Source organism: Hesperophylax consimilis, chromosome 5, assembly GCF_061612785.1.
Source record: "Hesperophylax consimilis isolate HC1 chromosome 5, BYU_Hcon_1.0, whole genome shotgun sequence".
Classification (NCBI taxonomy): Eukaryota; Metazoa; Arthropoda; class Insecta; order Trichoptera; family Limnephilidae; genus Hesperophylax; species Hesperophylax consimilis.
The window spans coordinates 7,527,381-7,549,596 of record NC_142840.1 but is presented as its reverse complement, the minus strand read 5'-3'; the positions used below and the strand labels follow the sequence as shown (position 1 = coordinate 7,549,596).

General features: G+C 33.7%; 1 protein-coding gene across 2 annotated transcripts in view; it reads right to left on the bottom strand.

The window, feature by feature from the left end:
• Nucleotides 1-7,374: 7,374 nt before the first annotated feature.
• Nucleotides 7,375-22,216, bottom strand: part of Btk (tyrosine-protein kinase Btk29A) — a 131,502-nt gene continuing 116,660 nt past the window's right edge. For both annotated transcript variants that reach the window (XM_089631560.1, XM_089631561.1), the window contains exons 11-15: nt 21,518-21,689; nt 10,254-10,422; nt 8,378-8,615; nt 7,797-7,930; nt 7,375-7,609 (exon numbers count right to left, since the gene is read on the bottom strand). In XM_089631560.1, coding sequence (XP_089487686.1) covers nt 7,508-7,609; nt 7,797-7,930; nt 8,378-8,615; nt 10,254-10,422; nt 21,518-21,689 — 815 coding nt within the window. In that variant the 3' untranslated portion in view covers nt 7,375-7,507. The remainder of the gene's footprint in view (nt 7,610-7,796; nt 7,931-8,377; nt 8,616-10,253; nt 10,423-21,517; nt 21,690-22,216) is intronic.

Genomic DNA, 22,216 nt, shown 5'->3' with positions numbered 1-22,216 from the left:
CTATTACTGTAATTCAATGTATAAAATAACTCTTGTTACATTGAAGCAAGCTTACAATTCCTTAAAATTTTTGCAAATATCTATTTTATCACTTTTTTCTATAATAGTATCCATAATAATTAAAAGCCTTAAATAGTTATTAGACTTATTAAAAAGAAAAAACGGAAAAAAAACTTATGAAGACCATACCACTGAGAGCTCCATTATAACCTTTCTTTCTGATAAATACTCTGTGTATGTGAAAGAAGGGAAGGTTGCAACCGAGCTTTCAGCGGTAATATAATATTATTGAAGAGCAACTTTATAAACAACTAAAGAAGGTTACGTTTTGTTGTACAAAACAGAAATTACAAAAATGAAATATTTAAATTGTTATAGGTACATTATTACATTTTATGCGATAGATTTATTGTTCACCAATTCATTCAATGATAAAAGATAATGCTGGGTTTTAATTTTAAACTGCACATAAATTTAAGTGATAGTAAAACTAGTGTGTAATGGTGTATTAGATTAGTTATTGAATATCGTTACCATAATACTAAATATAATAAAGTACCTCACCGGTTTCATGAAATGTGAATATTGTTTTATTTTTGCTGACACAATCCTACTACAACTAACATTAACAATTTAGTTTGTTAAAAATTTAAAGAAATACGGCATAAAAGGAAAGGAATTAAAATGGTTTCAAAATTATTTAAGCAACAGACAGCAAAACAACTAAGGTAAGTAAGGTGATTAATTTGTGTTATTTCACAATTTACTCATTAAAAATAATACATAGTATATTTGCAGCACGTTCCCGAGTGGAAGATACTCTCAGTATCGCCCTGGTGTAAGACTACCATTCAGAATTGAAAAGTTGCTTGAAATGGCTTTGGCCGTGTTTGGTGACCAAACCTGAATAGCCAGGTACTTTCCCACCTTCCTCTTCCCCATCTCCTTCCCCACCCCCGCTATATTTAGCCTCACAACATACCCCAAATGCGCATGCCATAGTCTCACGGCTCCAGACGGTTGGGCGCAGTTGGGACTCTTGTGCTGTTTCATAAAAATAATTTGATTACTGTACTTCAAACACGAGAACGGCTTCATGGGCGTCGCCAGCTTGCAAGCTAGGGAGGGGGGCAGCTAATTATTTAATTATTTTTATGTAGCTTGTAGGGAAGAAACAAGGAAATAGTCAGAATAAACTAGAAATATTTTGCGTATACCGACGTTGCTCAGGGTTATAAACAGGGCTGTTTTAATCCGTGAAGAAGATTAAAATATCCTTTTGCAAATAAAATTTCAATTTATGTTGATTATCTAAATACCTAGATATATAAAGAGACTTAAAGAAAAAAATTGCGAATAAAAACTGGAGTAAGTAAAGAGAGGGAAGGGGGTGGAAAATTTGTTACAGTAAAAGCGCTGCAAGCAAAATTTAAAACATATCAGCTTAACCGGCTAGTAACTGAGTAGACAAATGTGTCGGATGCCCATCCAAGCGCCACGACTTCAAACCACTATTGTCATTGCAACATTTTCTACTTACACAAAAATGTGAAATCCTCAAAGTGTATCATTTTGGAACCTAGCTGGGGCCTCTCCAACGTTGGGGCCCTATGGACAATTTGGTTTGTTATATTATTGTTACCGTGACGACGTGTTAAGCTGCCCCTCTTGCCGACGCCCATGAATGGTTTCCATCTTAAAAGTGTCTCCAGGTGAATCCATAACTGTGATTTTATCTTTAAGCGAGTCCCCAGTTTAATTAGCATTAGACTCATAATTTCTTACTAGTCAAATAATAAGAAATTAAAAAGTGATGTTGGATTGCCTATTTATTTGTGTCTAAAATGCTTTCCAGTACTGTAGGAACATACATAAGTACCTGTCAGCTATGTTATGCCTTTCTCTGGGTTTTGTAAAAATGTGTTAAAAATTTATCTGAGACACCGTAAAAGAAAACCGTTCTCGAGTTCGAAAAATATATTTTTTATGCTCTTTCATGCCCTAACTCATGCTCACTATAATCTGAACCGTCATTAATCCTAACCACCGGGTGACGGGGGCAAGATGAGTGGGTGGAAAACACTAGTCCTTCAGGCTAATTTAAAATCATGTGGTCTCATAAAAATCTTTGTATCTCCCTCTTACTGTCATGACGAGAAATATGATCTAAACTGTGTTAGAAAGAGAAAACACCTGGTTTATATTCAAATATGGAAGTTAGCCACCGAAGAATTAAAATGTACACCTTTATGAAACCAAAGGTTAGGAACACAATTTGAAAAAAATTATGAAACTTGACGACTGTAAGGTTTGTAATTTTAGTTACAAAAAACGTGAGGTGAGCCATGTTTTTTTCACCAAAATTTACGTAAATTGCCTACTTTTTCAGTAGGCAGTGAGGAATATCGATGATATTGAATGATAAAGGTGATTTTCAATCTAAAACAGTTTGGTAAGGTATAAGAGCTATTTTTAAAGTTCTAGTGTGAGAACAGTTTGTTTTCAGTGGTTAGTTCATCATAATTTCAACTCTCCTGACCTCAGCAAAACAAGTACTACTGACAATTAGTAAGCACCATGCTGATTGAAGTGGGGAATATTAGCAAAAATCAACTTATGAATTAAACCCATTGTTAAATTGATTAAACCCGCATAAAAATAAAATGCCAACATCTCCACAACAGTAGTTTGGTTTTGCAAAGAAAAAAGAAATACATTCCTCTATTAACCTTTCCGGGAGTAAGTTACGTAATGCTGGCCGTGCTCTGGGGAGTGAGTTTTTTTTTAATAATTTTTTTTTTTTTTTGTTTGATTAAATGTATGCTTTATGCAAAATAAATAACAGCCGATATCTCTGTCGATAATGATGTAAAATGTTTAAAATTAGTGTAAAGTTACAGGAATATGCCCATTGATGGCAATACGATGCATATTTACAGAATATGCATCGAATATGAATATGCGACGCCTGTCGTCCATAGCCGTCCATACTCCATTGGCGAAAGTGTGTACTGTCGTTCATTAGCGTCCATACTCCCGGAAAGGTTAAAATTATAGACAGATGTAATTTTGGTGATATCTAAACTTATGACATATAAACGGATTTATGTACTAAGCTCAACATTCCAACCAAGCCAAGCTCAAAAAGCAACTTAACGAGCAGAAAGGCCCGGTATATCAGTCAGTCCCTATCCTCGCTATGTTCGACTTTCCTCGCTCAAATTTAAGCATGCTAAATCGGCCGCTTAAGCCTTGGAAAGCCGCAAAATAGTTTTCTTTTTAGACACCGAGGTGCTAGCAGTAACAAATGTCAAGTATAACATTTTTGTACTTCCATCTCACCGAAATACATGTAAATTGCATAGTTTTATCAATATGGACTGCTATATTCACTGCGCGAAGAGGGATGTTGACATTATCAATTGATAATAGTCTGATAAGAGGAATTTTTCAACACCAGGAGAGTGTTTTCAGAGATTTTTTGTCAATTTCATGAATAGTGCATTGACTTCAGCAAAACAAATAATATTTAAAATTAGTATCCTCGCATATGAAGTGGAGAACTTTATCATAAAAATTGTAAATTAGCCCGCCTAAAACATTTGATATTTCGAAAGCTCTCGATCTCCCGTTGACAGTAGAGAGCACAGATGTACCACTCACGTAGATAGTAATTTGGTATCACATAGAAAAATTAAGAACATTCCTCTATTGAAATCAAAGACAACAGATGTAATATTACTAATAAGTAGGCTTCCGATCTATATACAAATTATGTTCCATGCCACGCTAAGCTCATCATTAGCTTTAAATCAACCAGTATACTGGGTCATAATATAATCATTGGTAAGTTCACAGTGTCCGATTTGAAAAGTATAAAGAATTAAATTTTCGGCCATCTACGTTAAAAGGTTCTGGAAAATGAAAAACTCTCAAATGTTGCCAAAATCCAGCTGTTTCTTAATGATCAGAAAATTCCAAACAGGCTCAGTTTTTAATTGCTTGGATTACAGAGATTATAGTGTATGTACCAGCCGATAACAGAACCACTAGTTCTCAGGATAAAATAGGAATTCAGGATAGTTAAAACAAGGGGTTATTTTCTATTTTATTTTATTCTCACCTTCAAAGCTCACAATGAATGACAGAATAAAATTTTGACTTTGTATGACATATTTCACATTTACACTTTAATATACATAATTAAATAATTAACATAAAATTAGTTTATATGGGTAATAAATATATTAACACAGGATAGGAGTATTGAACAATAATCATTATTATTGGAACAAATGATAGAGAATGGCTGAATAAACCAAATTTAAATAATGATTTTATTGCAATTCCATTTGGCCATGGAGATAAATCATTCTCTTTCAGATTCATCCTAACCTCACCGTCAAGTCAAATCGCTAAATAAAAAATGTTTTAACATTGGAAGTCAATTTTGCTAATATTAAATATTCAAATAAGAAATACTTGATTAAAGAGATACTAAACGAAATCTGCTGATGGTAAACAACACAAAAAAATTATAACAAAATTACATTATGTTTTTCAATATTACATCCAGAAATTAGTGCCATTGTGATTTATGTACAAATTTCGAAAGTCTATTTTGTGAATATGTTTTATGAATGAAGAGAATATCATTTTTTTCCATTTACATCAAAATTGGCAGTTAATAAAAATATCTAAAAGAAATTATACAATTATGTACATCATAATTTGAGTGTAGGTTATATTATTAGTTCCAAGTGATAGAGGAATGGTATGAACATTACTGACTAAATCACATGCGATCATTGAAGCATACACTAGAGTTAGATTGATTACAGAATTATAGAAATATATTCCAGGGCAATTCCACCGCTTCTGTTATAAGATTACAAAATGCTAGTCAAAAGTAAAAAAGAGTTAAAACCATTGGTCTTTCATATTTCATTCAGTTCATACAAAACATCACTCATTATGTATTATAAGCACTTACCTAATACACACATGTCATGTGACTACATAAGCTGTTGAACACGGAACTTACGCTTGTGCTCAGAGACTAATCTTGTATAAAACTGTATTTTCCACAGAAAATACCTTATAAATGCACCAATCTGGAAAATTCTCTAAACACCATTTAACACTATCAATAAATACATGATTACAAATGAAAGGAGACTAAAATATTATTATTCTCGGCTGTATTTATGTTCTATGTAGTATTGAAATACAAAATATAAATATATGACATATTTAATCAATGATAATTCACATTTGCCTATGACTATGCAATTCCAAATTCTACCTACTTAAGTATGCATTCAGAATAAATAGAAATAGGTTATTGATCATTTTACTTGATGAAGTATATTCGTAAATAGATTAGGTATTCAGCGGGCATGAGTATTTTGAAGAACTCGCTCTTTTACAAGGATAAAATATATCATTGTAAAGCTGCTGTGATGCAGATGAAGGTACATATATATATATTTATTAAACAATTATTATTATTTTCATTCTTCGTATCGATTTGTTCGTTCTGTGAGTCGTATTAGGAGTCGAATGTCGAGAGATCTCTTCGATGAGGAAAAATGAACTCTACAGCAATGCAGTCCTGGAATACAGTTCCTGATCACACCACCTAGCCTTTCCGCAATACAAGAATTATAAATTCTGTGTTTTTTTTTAAAGAATAAGATTCGTCGTTTCATTCAGTTAAAAATGATGTGATGATTCTATGGAAAACGTTTCAAACATTTATTGAATTACGCAGGACATTTTATATAGAACACAGATAATATTTAACTATATTATGGCTTTACATGTCACATACAAGACTGGCTCAGCCCTTTATTTTATTACCCTGTGAATAACCTTACACATAGACAACCTTCTATATAACATGTATCTTTTCCAAAATTTATCCGTGTGAACAGGAGGGGGGTGACCAACATTAAAAAGGATGTTACGACTAATACTTCACTGCAATATAATATTGTGAAAGCAGAAATTGGTAACACTATGCAACCTGAATAATGGCAGTGCATATGTAAAAACTTGTTTATGGTAATAAAGTATTTCGCTTTCGTTTCGGTATGTTCTGCATTTCTCACAGCCATTCAGATTAATGTTTTCTGAGTTTTCGAGTCATACATCGTATTATTTATACAATGGCAAAAATTGAACAGGAATCGGGAATTTCAGGCATATTTAACTACGCAAACAATAGTCAGAGCAAAAAGCTAATATGTAAATATTTTCTACAGAATTTTTGGACTCTACTGCTCTTGGTTATTGTCACAAAATGATTCTTTTCATTTCTCTCTCTTTCAACTCTGTCCCGTGCAGTCTGGCCTCATACATACATATTATCATTGCTATGTTTAAAATTCTGGTATTCATAACACATACGTATATTACAAGACTATGTAGAAATGAAGATTGATAAAACTAATTCATTGACTTTAGGAATAATGCTTTCAGATCAAAATAAACTAAATTATTCGATGTCTTCACGAGCATTACTTCCTGAATTAACATATATACCAAAAGAATTATCGTCTTACGTGTTAATCACATTATCACCATTTCGCTTGATAAAACTAATCATTGTATTCTAAACACTCTAAATGCTAAAAAATCTACTATATACATTTATTTATTGTTTATTTTATTATGACAATTTCCTTTACATGATACAAACAAAAGAATATACGGTAATAATTTCAAGATTTCATAAATTAATCAGTTCGAGGATACGCTAGTGAAACCTTTACATGATGATTATTGGAAATCCTTAAATATTTTAATCAGTTGAATATTTAAGGAATACTTTACCTTAATAATAGACCGATGTTAGGATTAATAATGTAGTTAGAATGTGATGTTGAAGCCATATTAATAAAATATATCCACATGTAAAGCTACCATATATATTATTTTCAATAGAACCCTATATATTCCACAAGTAGTACATAGAACATCATTTCTTTTTGGCATTCTCTGCGATAATCTTACAAATATCTAGTAGCCACGGGGGCTGCCTGGCGGTGTTGGCTGTATTGGGGGGCACGTCAGGCTCTAGCGGGGGCGGGGGCGGGGAGGCCTTCTTGGTCCTGGGCAGCGTGGTTCTGGGCGGGGACTGCTGCTTGCGGGGGGCGCGCACCTTGCTGCTTGTGCCCTCGCTGTCCCGCTCCACCAGGCAGTGCGTGACTAGTTCCTTCAGTAAGACTGACTCGTTGGAATACTGGGTGAGAAGTCGGATCAACGTCTCACGGTGGCCTCTGGAGAGGGTGTCCAGGGCCGTCGGGTTGAGGTTGGGTGGTGAGGTGTTGAGAGAATGGCTCTCCTCCTTGAGCTTGTTGAGTGGGGTGGTGCCGGTACTGGCGGGCTGCTGCTTCTTGACTGGGGCCGGGTTGAGTGACTGGGTTTCCTCCTCCCAGGGGGGGGGCTGGCTGTGGGGCAGGGGGGGGTGGGTGGAGGGGGCGGTGGAGGAGCTTGATGCCAGTCAGTCGGCGAGCAGTCCCTGGGAGACGGCCAGCAGCTGATCCTTGAGTACCCTGAACGATGGTCTCTCTTCAGGGTTATGTGACCAGCACTTCCTCATTATCTATAAACATAACACAAATATTGTCTTAAAAATTACATCTACATAATTGTAAAATTTCATTTTGAGTCGTGTCAGAAACAATAATCTAGGAAACAAAAAAGCAAAGATAGTAAATGATGTTGTTTTTTAATTTGACCTTATATCCTAAAATATACCAATATTATATCAGTATAAACTTGCACATTACCTCATAAACTTCTTTAAAACAGGCTTTTGGCTTCTCAAGGACTATACCCCGTTGAACGCGATCCACCACTTCAGTGTTCTTTAGTCTTCCATAAGGCATTTTACCACAAGTAAATACTTCCCACATTAGCACACCTGGAAAATATAAAAGATATTATAATAATGTGTTTGTAAGAATCAATTAATCCAAGTACAAATTGAAAGGGAACAATTACAAATACATAATGAACAATTGTGACGAAACTAGAAACTTTTACTTTGAAACTTTTTTTTTACAAGAAACAAAAATTTAATTTCAAAGAATCATTGTCAAAGTATACTCCATATGAATCTTGACTACTATTTTAGCCGAGGTTGCCTGAACACACTTTATTATTTTATTCGCTGCCAATATTTTATACCAACCAAAAGGTAGTTGATACAAAATTATTGATAAATAAAAATACTAATTTTGGTTGTGGGTCTGTCTGCCAAAAATCCTACAATTCTAGTGAATGTTCTGATTTTGAATGGGAAATGTTAACAAAAATGAGAAGGATATTTGTCTACCTATTTAGTTATCTTTTGTATTATAAAACTCACCATAAGCCCAAATATCCGATTTGGAGGAGAACCTTGTGTAGTTAAGCACTTCCGGAGGCGCCCATTTAATAGGAAACTTGGTTCCCCCCGAACTCGTGTACTGATCGTCCAGGACATATCTGGCCAGGCCAAAATCGGCCACCTTCACCACATTCTCCCAGCCAACCAGGCAATTCCGGGCCGCCAAATCTCGATGGATGTAGTTATGTCTTTCCAAATATGCCATCCCTTTGCATACCTAGAAATAAATTTATACAAATATTTAACGTTGAATGCAAAGAAATGGGATAGGTTCTTGAACTGCTTGCTTGCAACATTTTTGAATCTATTCCATTTTATATAAAACAAACAGACAATTATGACAGACGGAGAATTTATGGCGAGAAGGCAAAATGGTAGAAAAAGTGATATTAGAGTTGTGAGATTGGTTGAAAGATAGGTTGTGATAGAAATGGTGTAATAAGATTAATTTGAGGCTAATAAACAGTAGAAGTAGGTACTAATTTAATCAATAAGGGTAGGTAAAATAATAAATTCATTTGCTTTGAAACCAGAAAATTTTTCAACCGGCGAGATTTTTTTTTTGGTGTTTCTTTATTCATACAAATTTAAATGATTACAGTTTTTTGTCTTCTAAAGCCACCATACTAGGCACATGCCCGTATTAAGGTAGCCATATTTCTTTAGATTACAATGTTAAGATGTTAGGATATACAGAAATAAGAGAGAGAAAAAAAGATATTAAAATGAAAATAAGAAGAAAACATATGAATATAATGGAATAAAAGAGCAGTTAATTTAATTTAATGACACGAGACATTCTTTGCAATAGTTCCTTCCCTTTACCAATAGCCAATTCTGAACATTTTTTATATAAAGATGTTCAGTTTTCGATTTTCTTGTATCTATATTGAGTGAATTGAATATCTTGGTAATTTAATTTAATAATTGATTTTACAATATATTCTCATATTGACACTGGTAGTGGTAATGTGGAAGAATGTCTCTTTCTTCCTTAAAATAATGAACTACGGACCTCTATCCCCGAATGCGAACTGTGACAATATGGAGTTTAACGTTGCGGTAATGCCCCTAAAAGTATGATATACCTTTAAGTCTTAGTAAATGAATATGTCACGGCAATTATTAATATTCCTTCCGTTTCATAAAGCTCTGGCTGTGTAGAATATGTAAAACCATACAATATCAAAACTGTTAACTCTTCAGGCTAATTTGTTTGCTTTTGTGAACAAACATCCGTTGGGTCAATTTGTTTGCTTTTGTGAACAGCTTGTACGGTCTAATAGAAATCATTGTTTCTCCTTTACTGTCATTGTGAGAAATATGATTTAAACAGTGTTAGAAAGAGGAAACACCACGCTTTATATTCAAATCTATAAGGTAACCGTAGCATATTTAAAATGTACACCTCTACAAAACCAAAGGACCTGACCGCAATTTGAGAAAAATAAAAAAACTTTTAACAAATTGTGCTTCGTTATTAGAATTTTAGTTCAGTGTTTATGAGCCATTTTTAAAACTTTTTTATGTTAAATTTCAAACTTCTAATATATCAAAAAATATATGATTATTTCTAATAATAAAATTTGAAAGTATATTTCATCCCCTTTCAAAAGAGTTTTTAGTTTTCGGATACATTTAGAAATATCCCATTTATTTTAATGTTATTGAGAAGCGGAAATACACACAAATCTCAGATTTTCTGACAGTATCTTTGAAAAATGTAACGGTCAATATGACAGAGGTTAACCTACATTCGCTTTGTAAAATAAATATGTTTTAGTTTTTTAAGCTGATCTTTTATAGTTATCTTATGATCTATAAAAAAACGAAGGTTAAAATTAGGTACAAGTACCTGTATGCACATGTCCAGGAGCATTCCAACATTCCCCGAGAGGGTGTTCTCATGCCGCCTGAGGTAGTTGAGCAAGGAACCGTGTTTCATGTATTCGGTGACTATAAAAATAGGTCGGTGCTTGCTACAAACCCCGTACAACTGCACCAAGTTCTGGTGTTGAAGCTTGCTGGAAAAAGGAAAAATCATCATATAATGGATGAGAAGGAACCAACGTGAAAAGTGCCGCTTTCCATAAAACAGTTGTTTCCTCTCATCGGGACATGCCACATAAAGCTTAAAACGTACAAAGAATGGTAAATGTTTTCAAATAAAATAAAGGGATGTACACAAAGTTATGTTGTTTTATTAATTTAATGGTAAATGAGAGCTTGTAAAATAATAAAACTCCAGTTTAATAAACATCACAAACGAGGTGCCAATTAAAAAATATGTCCTCATGTATTGACAATAATCTATGGTAAAATATAGGCATACCACTGACTGTCTGTCTGTGTAACTCTGGTTCAATGAACTCGGATTTGATTTGAATTTAAGTATCATTTTCAAAATTAGAACAGATTGTGTGAAGAATTCTGACAAGCAACAATGTACCCACCCTATCAATTTATTTTAATTTTTAAAGAAAGACGAACATTACCGGGTTACGAATAAACTGACAATAATTTGAAAATCTCCGCGATGCCTACTCAGCCACTGACTAGTTACCTCTCTCTCTTTCTTAAATGATCATCGTCTATGGTTAACTGTAGTGCTAAGATCTGAAATTTCCGCGTCCCTTATAAACTAGCCGAAAAATTAATAGGAGTTGTTTAAAGCCACAATAAATAGATTTAAATTAAAGTTTAAACCTTCTACGTTTTGTGGGATCAAAAGTTTTAGTTAAGATTTCAAAGTGTGAGTGATTTTTGCGCAAAAACTAATTAAAGTAAAAAAATATTAAATGTCAAGTTGAGTGACTTTGTCTATGCAATAAAACAAATATTAAATAGTGATTGCCACCATCAATTTTTCATCAAGCATAATTAAAGAGGGGCATTTGTGAACTTACTAAAATAGTGATGTCTAGCACACGTAGCAAAACCCCAATAATTTCGGAAGATAAATTGAACATGGATAAGATTATTGAATACATTGATAAAAAATTTGAAACCCTGAAAAAAGATATATTTACAAAAATTGATTTACAAACTACAGAAACTACAAAAAGTATTGATTTTATCAGTGCTCAATACGATGAGATGTTAAAAAAAATTGAGGTCTCAAATAATTTAAATCGAGCGATTCAAACAGATTTTGAAAATATAAAAAAAGACCAAATGGAAAAAAATATGATTATTAAAAAACTTGAAATCCGACTTTCTGATTTGGAAACGTTATCAAAATCTAATAGTTTGGAAATAGCAGGAATTCCACAACAAAACCGCGAACAACCTGTGGAAATTGTTAAAAAAGTTGCTGCCGCAGCAGGAATCCACCTCTTACACACTGATATAACTGACGTCACGAGAGTCTCAGACAGACGAAATGAAGCCCCTCCTAAACTTCTTGTGACCTTTTCCGATAAAAGAAAAAGAGATTCCCTCCTTGATAAGAAAAAGGAAATAAATTATAATGAAATCAAGGATCTGGCGACATCTCGAATCTTCATCGGGGAAGAATTAAGCCCGTATCATAAAGAAATCCTATGGAAAACAAAACAATTATCAAAAGAAAAAAATTACCAATATGTATGGTACAAACAGGGTAAAGTTATGATACGCAAAAAACAAGATGATAAAATTATCTACATTAAGCACCTTGATGATATGGTGAAAATAATTTAGTGAATAATATGAACAACATTACTTAATCCACTTAATAATTTAAATTGAGAAAATGAATAACGCACTAACAACAAACATACCAAACATATCATCCATAAACAATAATTTTAACATAATGCACCAGAATATTAGAAGTATCAATAAAAACTTTGATGAACTACAAATATTGATGAAAAGCTTAAATTTAAAATGGGATATTATTATTCTTACTGAATGTTGGCTAACTGATAAATACTACCCCCTACAAATTGGGAATTATGTCCCTTACTCTACAATAATGAACCACACAAAAAATGATGGTGTCATCGTATATATTAAAGAAGATATAGAAGCTGATGTCAGAGAGATCTGTATCAATAATGCAAACTGTCTAAGTATATCAATCGGTAATGACACAACAATACTCGCAATTTATAGATCTCCTTCTACACAAAATCTAGAACCATTCCTCAACTCCTTATCTAATCAACTAAGTCTACTAAAAAGAACTAAAGATGTATTTATCATCGGTGATATAAATATTGATATTCTTGAAAATGGCCATCCAAAAAAATTTGATTATATGCAAACACTAGCATACCATGGATATAAAAGCCTAATTGATGAACCAACACGTGTATATAATGAAAGCAAAACTTGCATTGATCATATCTTTTGTAAAACTAATAGAAAAACTCAAGCCATTATTTGTACTACCACACTGACAGACCATTATACAATAATTCTATCTATTACAAAAAAAAATACATATGTAAACCAAAAAAAGAAATCACTCCTAACGAAATCTGAAACAAATTGGGAAAACGTCAAATGCGAGTTAACAGTGAATGACTGGACAAGCCTTCTGGAAAAAGATGATACTGATACTGCTTGGAGTTATTTTATAGAAGTTTTACAGAACATTATCCTATCAAACACCAAAACCATAGAAAAAAAGTTATCTCATAAAAATTTACACATTAAACCTTGGATTAGTCAGAATATTATAAACTCAATCAGAAAAAGAGATGAACTGCACAAAAAAGTAAAAAACAACCCTTATGATATCCTAACACTTCGATTCTACAAAAGATATCGTAATACATGTAAAAATGTAATACGTTATGCTAAAGAAACATTCTATAAAAACAAGATTGATGAATGTAATAATGATTCACGTAAACTCTGGCAGATCATAAATGAAATAACTAATGCTAAAGCCTCACATAATGACAATAGCATTAAGGAATTAAACATTGATGAGATTCCCACATCTTTTACAGAACACCCGGACAAACTTCTTGACTTTATAAACAACTATTTTTGCAATATAGGCTCAAACTTAGCAAATAAAATTAAACAAAATTCAATTAGTACTATCGAAAATACAGTGAGGATTGACGATGTAAATCAAGAAAACAGCCTCAATATTGTCAAGATAACAAGTGATGAAATAAGAAATATTATAGCCTCCCTAAATATAAATACTTCATCGGGAAATGAACTGATATCAAGCAAATCAATTAAATATCTACAAAATGAGTTAATCCACCCACTGACGTATCTTATAAATCTGTCAATATCAAATGGTATTTTTCCTGCTTGTCTTAAAATTGCTACGATCATTCCAATATACAGGGTGTATCGGCACTAACCCGACAAACTTTAACCAGCTATTCCTTAGCACATTTGGAGTAAAAAATGTTATGTACACTTTGCTGTCCGGTAACATTTTTTTTCTTTTAAAAACAAAAAATAAATAAAATTTCCACACTCCGCTACTGCCCACAGTATAGGGGTAAAATAATTGGCAACGCCGCGCTACTGTCATCTCTTTCACACATATTCTGTCTCAAGTCCCGTGTGGTTCCCGCCACCCCGTCTCGTATCAGTGGTCAGTGCTGTTTTGGGAGTTCGCATGTCATCAAGTTTCTAGTTTCGTTTTTGTTTTGTTATCTAAGTTTTTACTGTTGAAATATGCCCCTCAATTATCCACCTGCCGAGCAAGCAGATATTGTTTTTGTTTATGGATTTTGCAATGGAAATTCACGAGCAGCCGTAAGGGAGTATCGCATGAGGTTTCCTGGAAGACGCGTCCCACACCATGCTACCTTTGTCCAGGTTTGTACCCTATCAATTGTTTATTGAAACTATTTACATTCATTGATAATGCCAAAAAGCGCTTTTGAAATTTAAACTGGGAACATTAAAAACATAACAAGGGGCCACCAACTTTAAAAATGTAAATTGTACTTTAGGTGATTTGTGTTCAGTGGTCACTAAACGGCGTTTTAAAAAGTTAATTAATTTTAATCTCTAATAAATGCATCATTCACTGCAATTGAATTCACTCCCTTTCTCACCATGGGATTATTTAAATTACTTGAATTCAATTTCACCCCTGTGAATCCAAGATATCAACCGTACCTAGTTAAGAAAATTATAATTTAAAACACTTTGTTATACATTTTACTATAAAAAAATGAAATAAATGAAGAGAAAACGTAAGTTTTCTGATATGTGCCTAAAATAAGTGTTCTTTAAAAATAAAATGAGTGAAAAAGCCCGCGATTGTTTATTTGACATTATTACTGAGCTGAATAATAAAAGCAGTTGTTATTTGTTGTTTTGTTTCAGATGTATCAACAATTGCGTGACTGTGGCATCGGACGGATTGAAGGCGCCGGCGGAGGACACAACATCGTTCCTGTGGCAGTTGAGGAGAGAATCCTGAACTTAATTACCGAAGACCCCACGCTGTCCGTGCGTCGGGTCGCTCTGATGATAGGACACAGGGAACACATGGCGGTATGGAGAGTTCTGAAGAAGCACGGGCTCAAACCTTTTCACTATAGGCGCTGCCAAGGCCTCATGGAGAATGACCACTTTTCCAGAGTCGTGTACTGCAGAAGAATGCTGCATAATGTCATAAGAGATGCAGACTTCATGAAAAACATATTGTTTACCGACGAAGCACAGTTCACTAAAACAGGAGTGCTAAATGTGCACAACTTGCACCATTGGGCTGAACAAAACCCCAAGCTTGTTCGGGAGTCGTCGAGCCAGGACAGATTTTCCATCAACATGTGGGCAGGAATCCTGGGAAATCAAATACTCGGTCCAATCGAGTTGCCTCCCAGACTAAATGGACCGATGTATTTGGAGTTCTTACAAGTGCAACTGGGCGAGATTCTGGAAGATGTGAACCTCGAATTACTACGGAGAATGTGGTTCCAGCACGATGGAGCCCCACCACACTATTCGATTGCCGTGCGGAACTACTTGGATGTCGAGTTTCCTGGTCGTTGGATAGGCCGTGGAAGTCCGGCCATTGCTTGGCCACCAAGATCACCCGACCTGACCCCCCTGGATTACTACCTGTGGGGGGCTCTCAAGGAAAAAGTGTATGCTAAGCCAATAGCCTCAAGAGAGCAACTGCTCGAACGAGTGATGGAAGCCGCTGCAGAAATTAAAGCAAATCCTGCAAACTTAAATAATCAAAATATAACAAGACTACACGCTTGCATCGAAAATAATGGTAGTCACTTCGAACAAATGCTCCAATAAAAAAATTAACATAAACTACATGTCCGCATTTTCATTTATTATTTATTGGTAAAATTCTCACAATGTCATTCATTTACACATCAATATTACCTACATATCAATATTTAATAAAATCTGTAGAAGAGTATGCCCGTCGGCATTCAACAAGTTTTTCGACAAGTGTGTCGAAAAGCGTCTTCTCTCTTTCCTACACACTAAATATTAATGGTTAAAAATGAGACGACTGATGCTTGTAAGCGCGCCAATACGTAAAAACAACGAAACTCGAATAAGAATTGCCAGGTGGGTTTTTTAATCGCTTTAATCTGACTTTAAACAATAATTAAACACGTAAAAATTATTTAATATAATATTACAGTACAGTACTTTGAACCTTCGCAATAAATTTATTTGATTTTAAGTTTAGTTTGTAGAACTCCATTTCAATTTAGAGATTTTTTTTATTTTAACAGTCTTATTAAAAAATTTATAAAAACAGTGTGTTTATAAACAAGTTCTGCTAGTTGTAATTATTATTACGCGTGACAGCTGTTTCACCTTCTGACGGCATTATCAAACTTTGGTAAAGCCACTTACAGACGACGTAAGTGATAACTTTCTTTTTTTATTATTCTGGCTTTATTGATTTCCGAGTAAATTGTCGTAAATTATTATTTGCTAATCCCAATATTATTTGCTAATGCTAATAATTAAGTGAAATTTTAAACAATGCAATAATAGGATTATTGCATTGTTAATTTCACTTAATGTCGTTGGTATTTCCAACTGATGACTCAGGGGTTTATTTCCCTGAATAATTAAGTATTTTGGGGTCTAATTATTATGCATTTCATTACATCCGATAATTTAAACAATTTTTATGTTGAATTGGGGTAAGTTTTATGGCTAAGGGAAGGAGTGGAAGGTGAGGAAGTACCTGGATATTCAGATCTGGTCACCAAATACGGCTAGTCATTTCAAGCAACGTTTAAATTCTAAACCTGGATATTCAGATCTGGTCACCAAATACGGCTAGTCATTTCAAGCAACGTTTAAATTCTGAACCTGGATATTCAGATCTGGTCACCAAATACGGCTAGTCATTTCAAGTAACGTTTAAATTCTAAACCTGGATATTCAGATCTGGTCACCAAATACGGCTAGTCATTTCAAGCAACGTTTAAATTCTGAACCTGGATATTCAGATCTGGTCACCAAATACGGCTAGTCATTTCAAGCAACGTTTAAATTCTAAACCTGGATATTCAGATCTGGTCACCAAATACGGCTAGTCATTTCAAGCAACGTTTAAATTCTGAACCTGGATATTCAGATCTGGTCACCAAATACGGCTAGTCATTTCAAGCAACGTTTAAATTCTAAACCTGGATATTCAGATCTGGTCACCAAATACGGCTAGTCATTTCAAGCAACGTTTAAATTCTGAACCTGGATATTCAGATCTGGTCACCAAATACGGCTAGTCATTTCAAGCAACGTTTAAATTCTGAATTAATTAATCAATTACGAAAAAGCGTGGGGTTAAGAATATTTTTTTTAAATTATAGTTGTAATTTATTGTCGATTTTTTAAAAAAATTGCGATATTTTAAATAAAATTTAATAATTATTGTTTAAATAAATTAGCAATCTGGCAGCATTCATTTGCAGGTGGTCAATCCAATGCAGTCATGACGTTTGTGTGAGTGCTTTCCTTTGTCTCAGTGTGTTGCGCAGCAGTTTTATATGAACCGTTTTTTGATTCATCGGGATTGTTTTTAAAACTATACATTCTTTGTACCTTCAAATTAGTGGAAATAAACTTAAGTGTGTCAAGCTGCTCGTTATATTCCGGTAATTCTGGAAGGCTTTTAACATAAGCAATAATATTCATAAATCACATTCCGCGAAGTTGTAAATAACTAAATTTATTAAAAAATATACGTTGTAGGATAGCCTAGCAAGTAACATTTTGACAGAGCACTTACGGTGATTTAAAAAACAACGGCGCTGTTCAAATAATCCAATTATTATTATTGATAAGTACCTAAGTGAGGAAAATTGTTTTTAAAAGTGCTCAGAATTATTGGACTTCGATTATAAATTCAGGAAATCTACTAATTAGTTTCTTAGTTTCAAAATTAGACTATTTAATACGTGAAACGCGTAAGAGGTGAAACCAAAGCATTCCAGAGGTGAAACAATTTAGATACAAAAATAAAACTGATGTGTACAATACAAGAAGACAATCAGTGATTCGCATACGAAAAATGTGAATAATCATTATTGTTAAATAAAATATTTCTTTTCTGGTACTGGATTATGTAATACGGGCTTCGTTCGCAGCAACACGCAAGAGTTGCGATGTTGCTTTCAAATTTTGACAAAGGATAAAACAGTGGTGACATGTGGTGAAAATATGTTTAATTAATTTTTTATTAAAAAAAAACGTTACCGGACAGCAAAGTGCACATAACATTTTTTACTCCAAATGTGCTAAGGAATAGCTGGTTAAAGTTTGTCGGGTTAGTGCCGATACACCCTGTATAAAAACGGTCCCAAAAATGATGTATCAAACTATCGACCAATTAGTATTTTAACTACACTATCAAAAATATTAGAAAAAGTTATAAAAAAACAAATGCTTACATTTTTGGATTCTAATAAAATATTATCATCTACGCAGTATGGTTTTAGGGAAAACCTGGGTACTGGTGACGCTATAGCTAATGTAACAAATACAATTATTAGAAAATTGGATGAAGGCAAAAAATGCCTAGCAGTTTTCATTGATCTTCAAAAAGCTTTCGATACCATTGACCACGAAATACTGTATTTAAAACTAAAAAAAAATGGAATAACCGAAACAACCCTAAACCTACTTAGAAGTTACTTAACGGGAAGAGAACAATTTGTACAAATTGGTAAAAGAAGGAGCAAAACTCTACCAATTAAGTACGGTGTCCCCCAGGGAAGCGTATTAGGACCTATACTATTTCTAATTTACATAAATGACCTTATGAATCTTCCCATCAAAGGAAACATAATGAGCTTTGCAGATGACACTGTAATTTTATTCCATGAACAAGATTGGACAAGCACATATAAGGAGGCTGAACATGGCCTAACTGTTCTTCAAAACTGGCTTAAAGCAAACTCCCTTACATTAAATGTGAATAAAACCAAATATTTAATTTTCTCCAAAAACAAAAGAGGACAACCAATGAATGAGCATATACTCAAACTACATGAATGTCAAAAAAAATTTCCTCAATGTTCCTGCTCGATTATAACTCAAACCAAAAGCATAAAATATCTTGGTATTGAAATTGACGATAAACTACACTGGGATTCACACATTGATCGTACTTCAAAAAAGTTAACTAAACTCATCTACTTCTTCAAAAAATTACGGAACATTTTGTCAGCTAGGGATTTAAAGAGAGTTTACTATGCTTTATGCCACTCCAAATTGGAATATGGAATAATAGGATGGGGCTCAGCAGTATCAAAACATATAAAACAGCTGAAGGTAACTCAGAATTGCATCATAAAGACCATACTAAAGGTTCCCATAAGGACATCAACAACAGAAATTTTTAAACAATTTGACGTTCCAAGCATACAGAAAATCTATGCCAAAAACATTTTGGTACAACACCTCAAAAATAATTCTCAGGAAAACACCTCACATACTCATAATACCAGAGCCAAACAAACAGAGATACTAACTATACCAAAGTGTAACTCTACCTTTGGACAAAGAAGCTCTGAATTTTTAGCAGTAAAGGTATATAACAAACTCCCACTTAGTATCAAACAAATCAAAACAAAAAACAACTGCATTAAGAACATTAAATCTTGGCTTAAGGAATTACCGGAAAAAGAACTTACTAGCATATTTAAAACATCGTCGTAGAAGTTTCTGGAAACCCTTACCCAAAACATGAAGTCGAACCATAGAAGTCGCTGAAAAATTATTCAAAACCTAGTCCCCCTCAGCACAGGATCTCCTAGTGAGGAGGACTATAAAAATCTATATCAATTAATCATATAAATATATATAATTCTTATAAAAATGTTTAAAAAAATGTAATATAGTAACTAAATAAAAAAAAAAATTAAAAAAAAAGATAGAGATCATAACGGCGTTCTCAGTGCAAGCGACAGAAGGTATATAATCAGGGACGTATTCTCGAAAGGGCGTAGGGGGCGATCGGCCCTCTGGACACCCCTGTTCCCTCGCCGGCGGCTTATTGTAGAAAAAAAATTGTTGCAATTTCTATTACACGAAATCCATGAGACGTGACACGCAGGTCTGAGAAAGGAAAGATGAGTGAGTTGGATAGTAAGTATGTAATTCATAAATTAGTTACAGAATGGTGTTATACAGTAACAGCGATCGTGTCGTGTAATAGACGCGAGTTCTGCCATTCGGGCACTCGTGGATTTTGTTCTGTTGTTCTGATCATTGTAATTTTTTGTTTTTTCGGTAGCGACCCTAAGCGGCAAAGCCACGGTTGACAGCCGTTTTATGTCTATTGAAATATATTCACATATTGTGTTTTGTTCGTAAAATGACCAATTTATTATTATATTCGTGTTATTCAACATATCTACCACTTAATTGTGTTATTTCTCATCAGTTTTAGAGAAGTAATTGTATAATAATAGCATTTGTAAAATCTACTTTCATGTTATGTCAAAGTTAAAAAGGTTATGTCACTATTCAAACTGAATTTTATGGTAAATATTCTTTAAAGAACTTCATTGAAGTGATGTTTTTTTATAACGCACATGTTGGTAACCATGACTAGTCGGTGGCTAATTTGACATCGCGTTTGGGTACCACACAAGTATAGTGTGCTCAATTCTTCGGCTGGCTATGTCCTCCATCACAAAACAAGCAACATTTTTCGCTTACTGTGGTGGTAGTAGGATATTTTCAAATACTGTCAGGTTTTTCGTAACACGAGAATGTTTGTCTTTCTTTTTAAAATAAAAATAAATGTATCGAAGAAATAAACATTTTAAAATGTGCAAGCATTTCAGTTTTTTTAATGTTGTTTTTAGGAAATTAAAGGCAAGTTCAAATTTTTTTATATATCTTTTTGTACGAATGAGATGAAAAGTGAGGACAGTTTTCTTGCATTCTCCATAAATAAAACGTGTTTTTTGAATTTTGATTTCTCTGAAATTTTGCAATGTTTTGACCAAAAAATTTTGTGATAAGTTTTTTTTTTTCAACTTTTACATTTTGAAATTAAATTATGACACTTTTTAATTATTAAGGTATATTTCGAATTCAAAATCCAATAAGTAATTTTATCTAGTTTCAAAAGAGGTATTCGTTTTTACGAAATCTTCAAAATTAAGAAATATATATAGAACATTTAAGATACCTTGGAAATTCAATGAGATTATTATTATTTGAAGTTTACACAACAGATAAACTACCCCCTGTGACTGGATGTATATGTCTTATGTATCTTTCCAGGAACTATTTTATGTCAGTTTCTATTTTACGTTTCAATTAGTAAGGTATTTACACACACACACGGTCGTAAGAATAAAATTTTCACCACGGTTTTTAGTAGGACTGTTAGAATTTTGTCATTTTTAAGTAGAATAAAAATGAATCGTTTACATAAAAATAAATAGTTTATGAAGTTTATGAAGGGTTACCGATGAACTGATTTAACATGTCTATAATTATTTCAATATTTCTGTAAATATAATATCACAAAGTTCATATTTTAGGTGTTCCTCAGCAATACATTTTGTTATAGGATGAAATATATAAATATGACAGAAATGCGACAGAAAAAAATGTTTTTTCGAAGAATCTGGAAATAATCGTAAATATATGTTATGTATGTTTGCAAGCAATAATAATATAATGGTTAATACTTACGTCATGACCTTGGCTTCCTCGATGAAGTCGTCTTCGGACATCGTGCCCTCTTTCATCATCTTGACGGCAGTGTCCATGCAGCCTCTCCATCGCCCTCTCCGCACCACGCCAAACTGGCCGGAACCCAACTCCTCGTGGAGAACCAGCTCGGAGGGGTCGATTTCCCATTTGTCTGGAATTGCATAATTAAATAGGTCAATATTATTATTATTCCAAAAGGTAAATCTTTACGCTTCCGGTACATTTGGGAAAAGGAATTACTCGGAATTATAGCAGTCAGGGTTAAGTACAACACGCTAAGGAATAATTTATATCGTTTATAAAATACAACTGATTAGTGTGGATTGTTAGAAATCAATTCATATTGAATTTCTCCTCATTGCTTGAAAACAAAATATCACCAAAGGCAAACCATCCAATTTATCCCGAAATGCCACTCGGCAGCGGCAACAATTATACATCGATTTCACAGTATCACCGCACAACATACACGCCCTAGAATTGTGTAATTTTAATTTATTAAAGCGGAGACAGTATACAGAGAGTTAGCGTGAGCCTTCAGGCCATGGACCCATTATGCTATCGCCTATTTGACCTCATTTCTTTGAGTTTGTATCTAAGGTTTTGTTTGGAAAGGTTCCTGTTTTCCCGCACATGGATCCCCTGGAGGATTCTGTAGCGGTAAGGGTTTTCCCATCG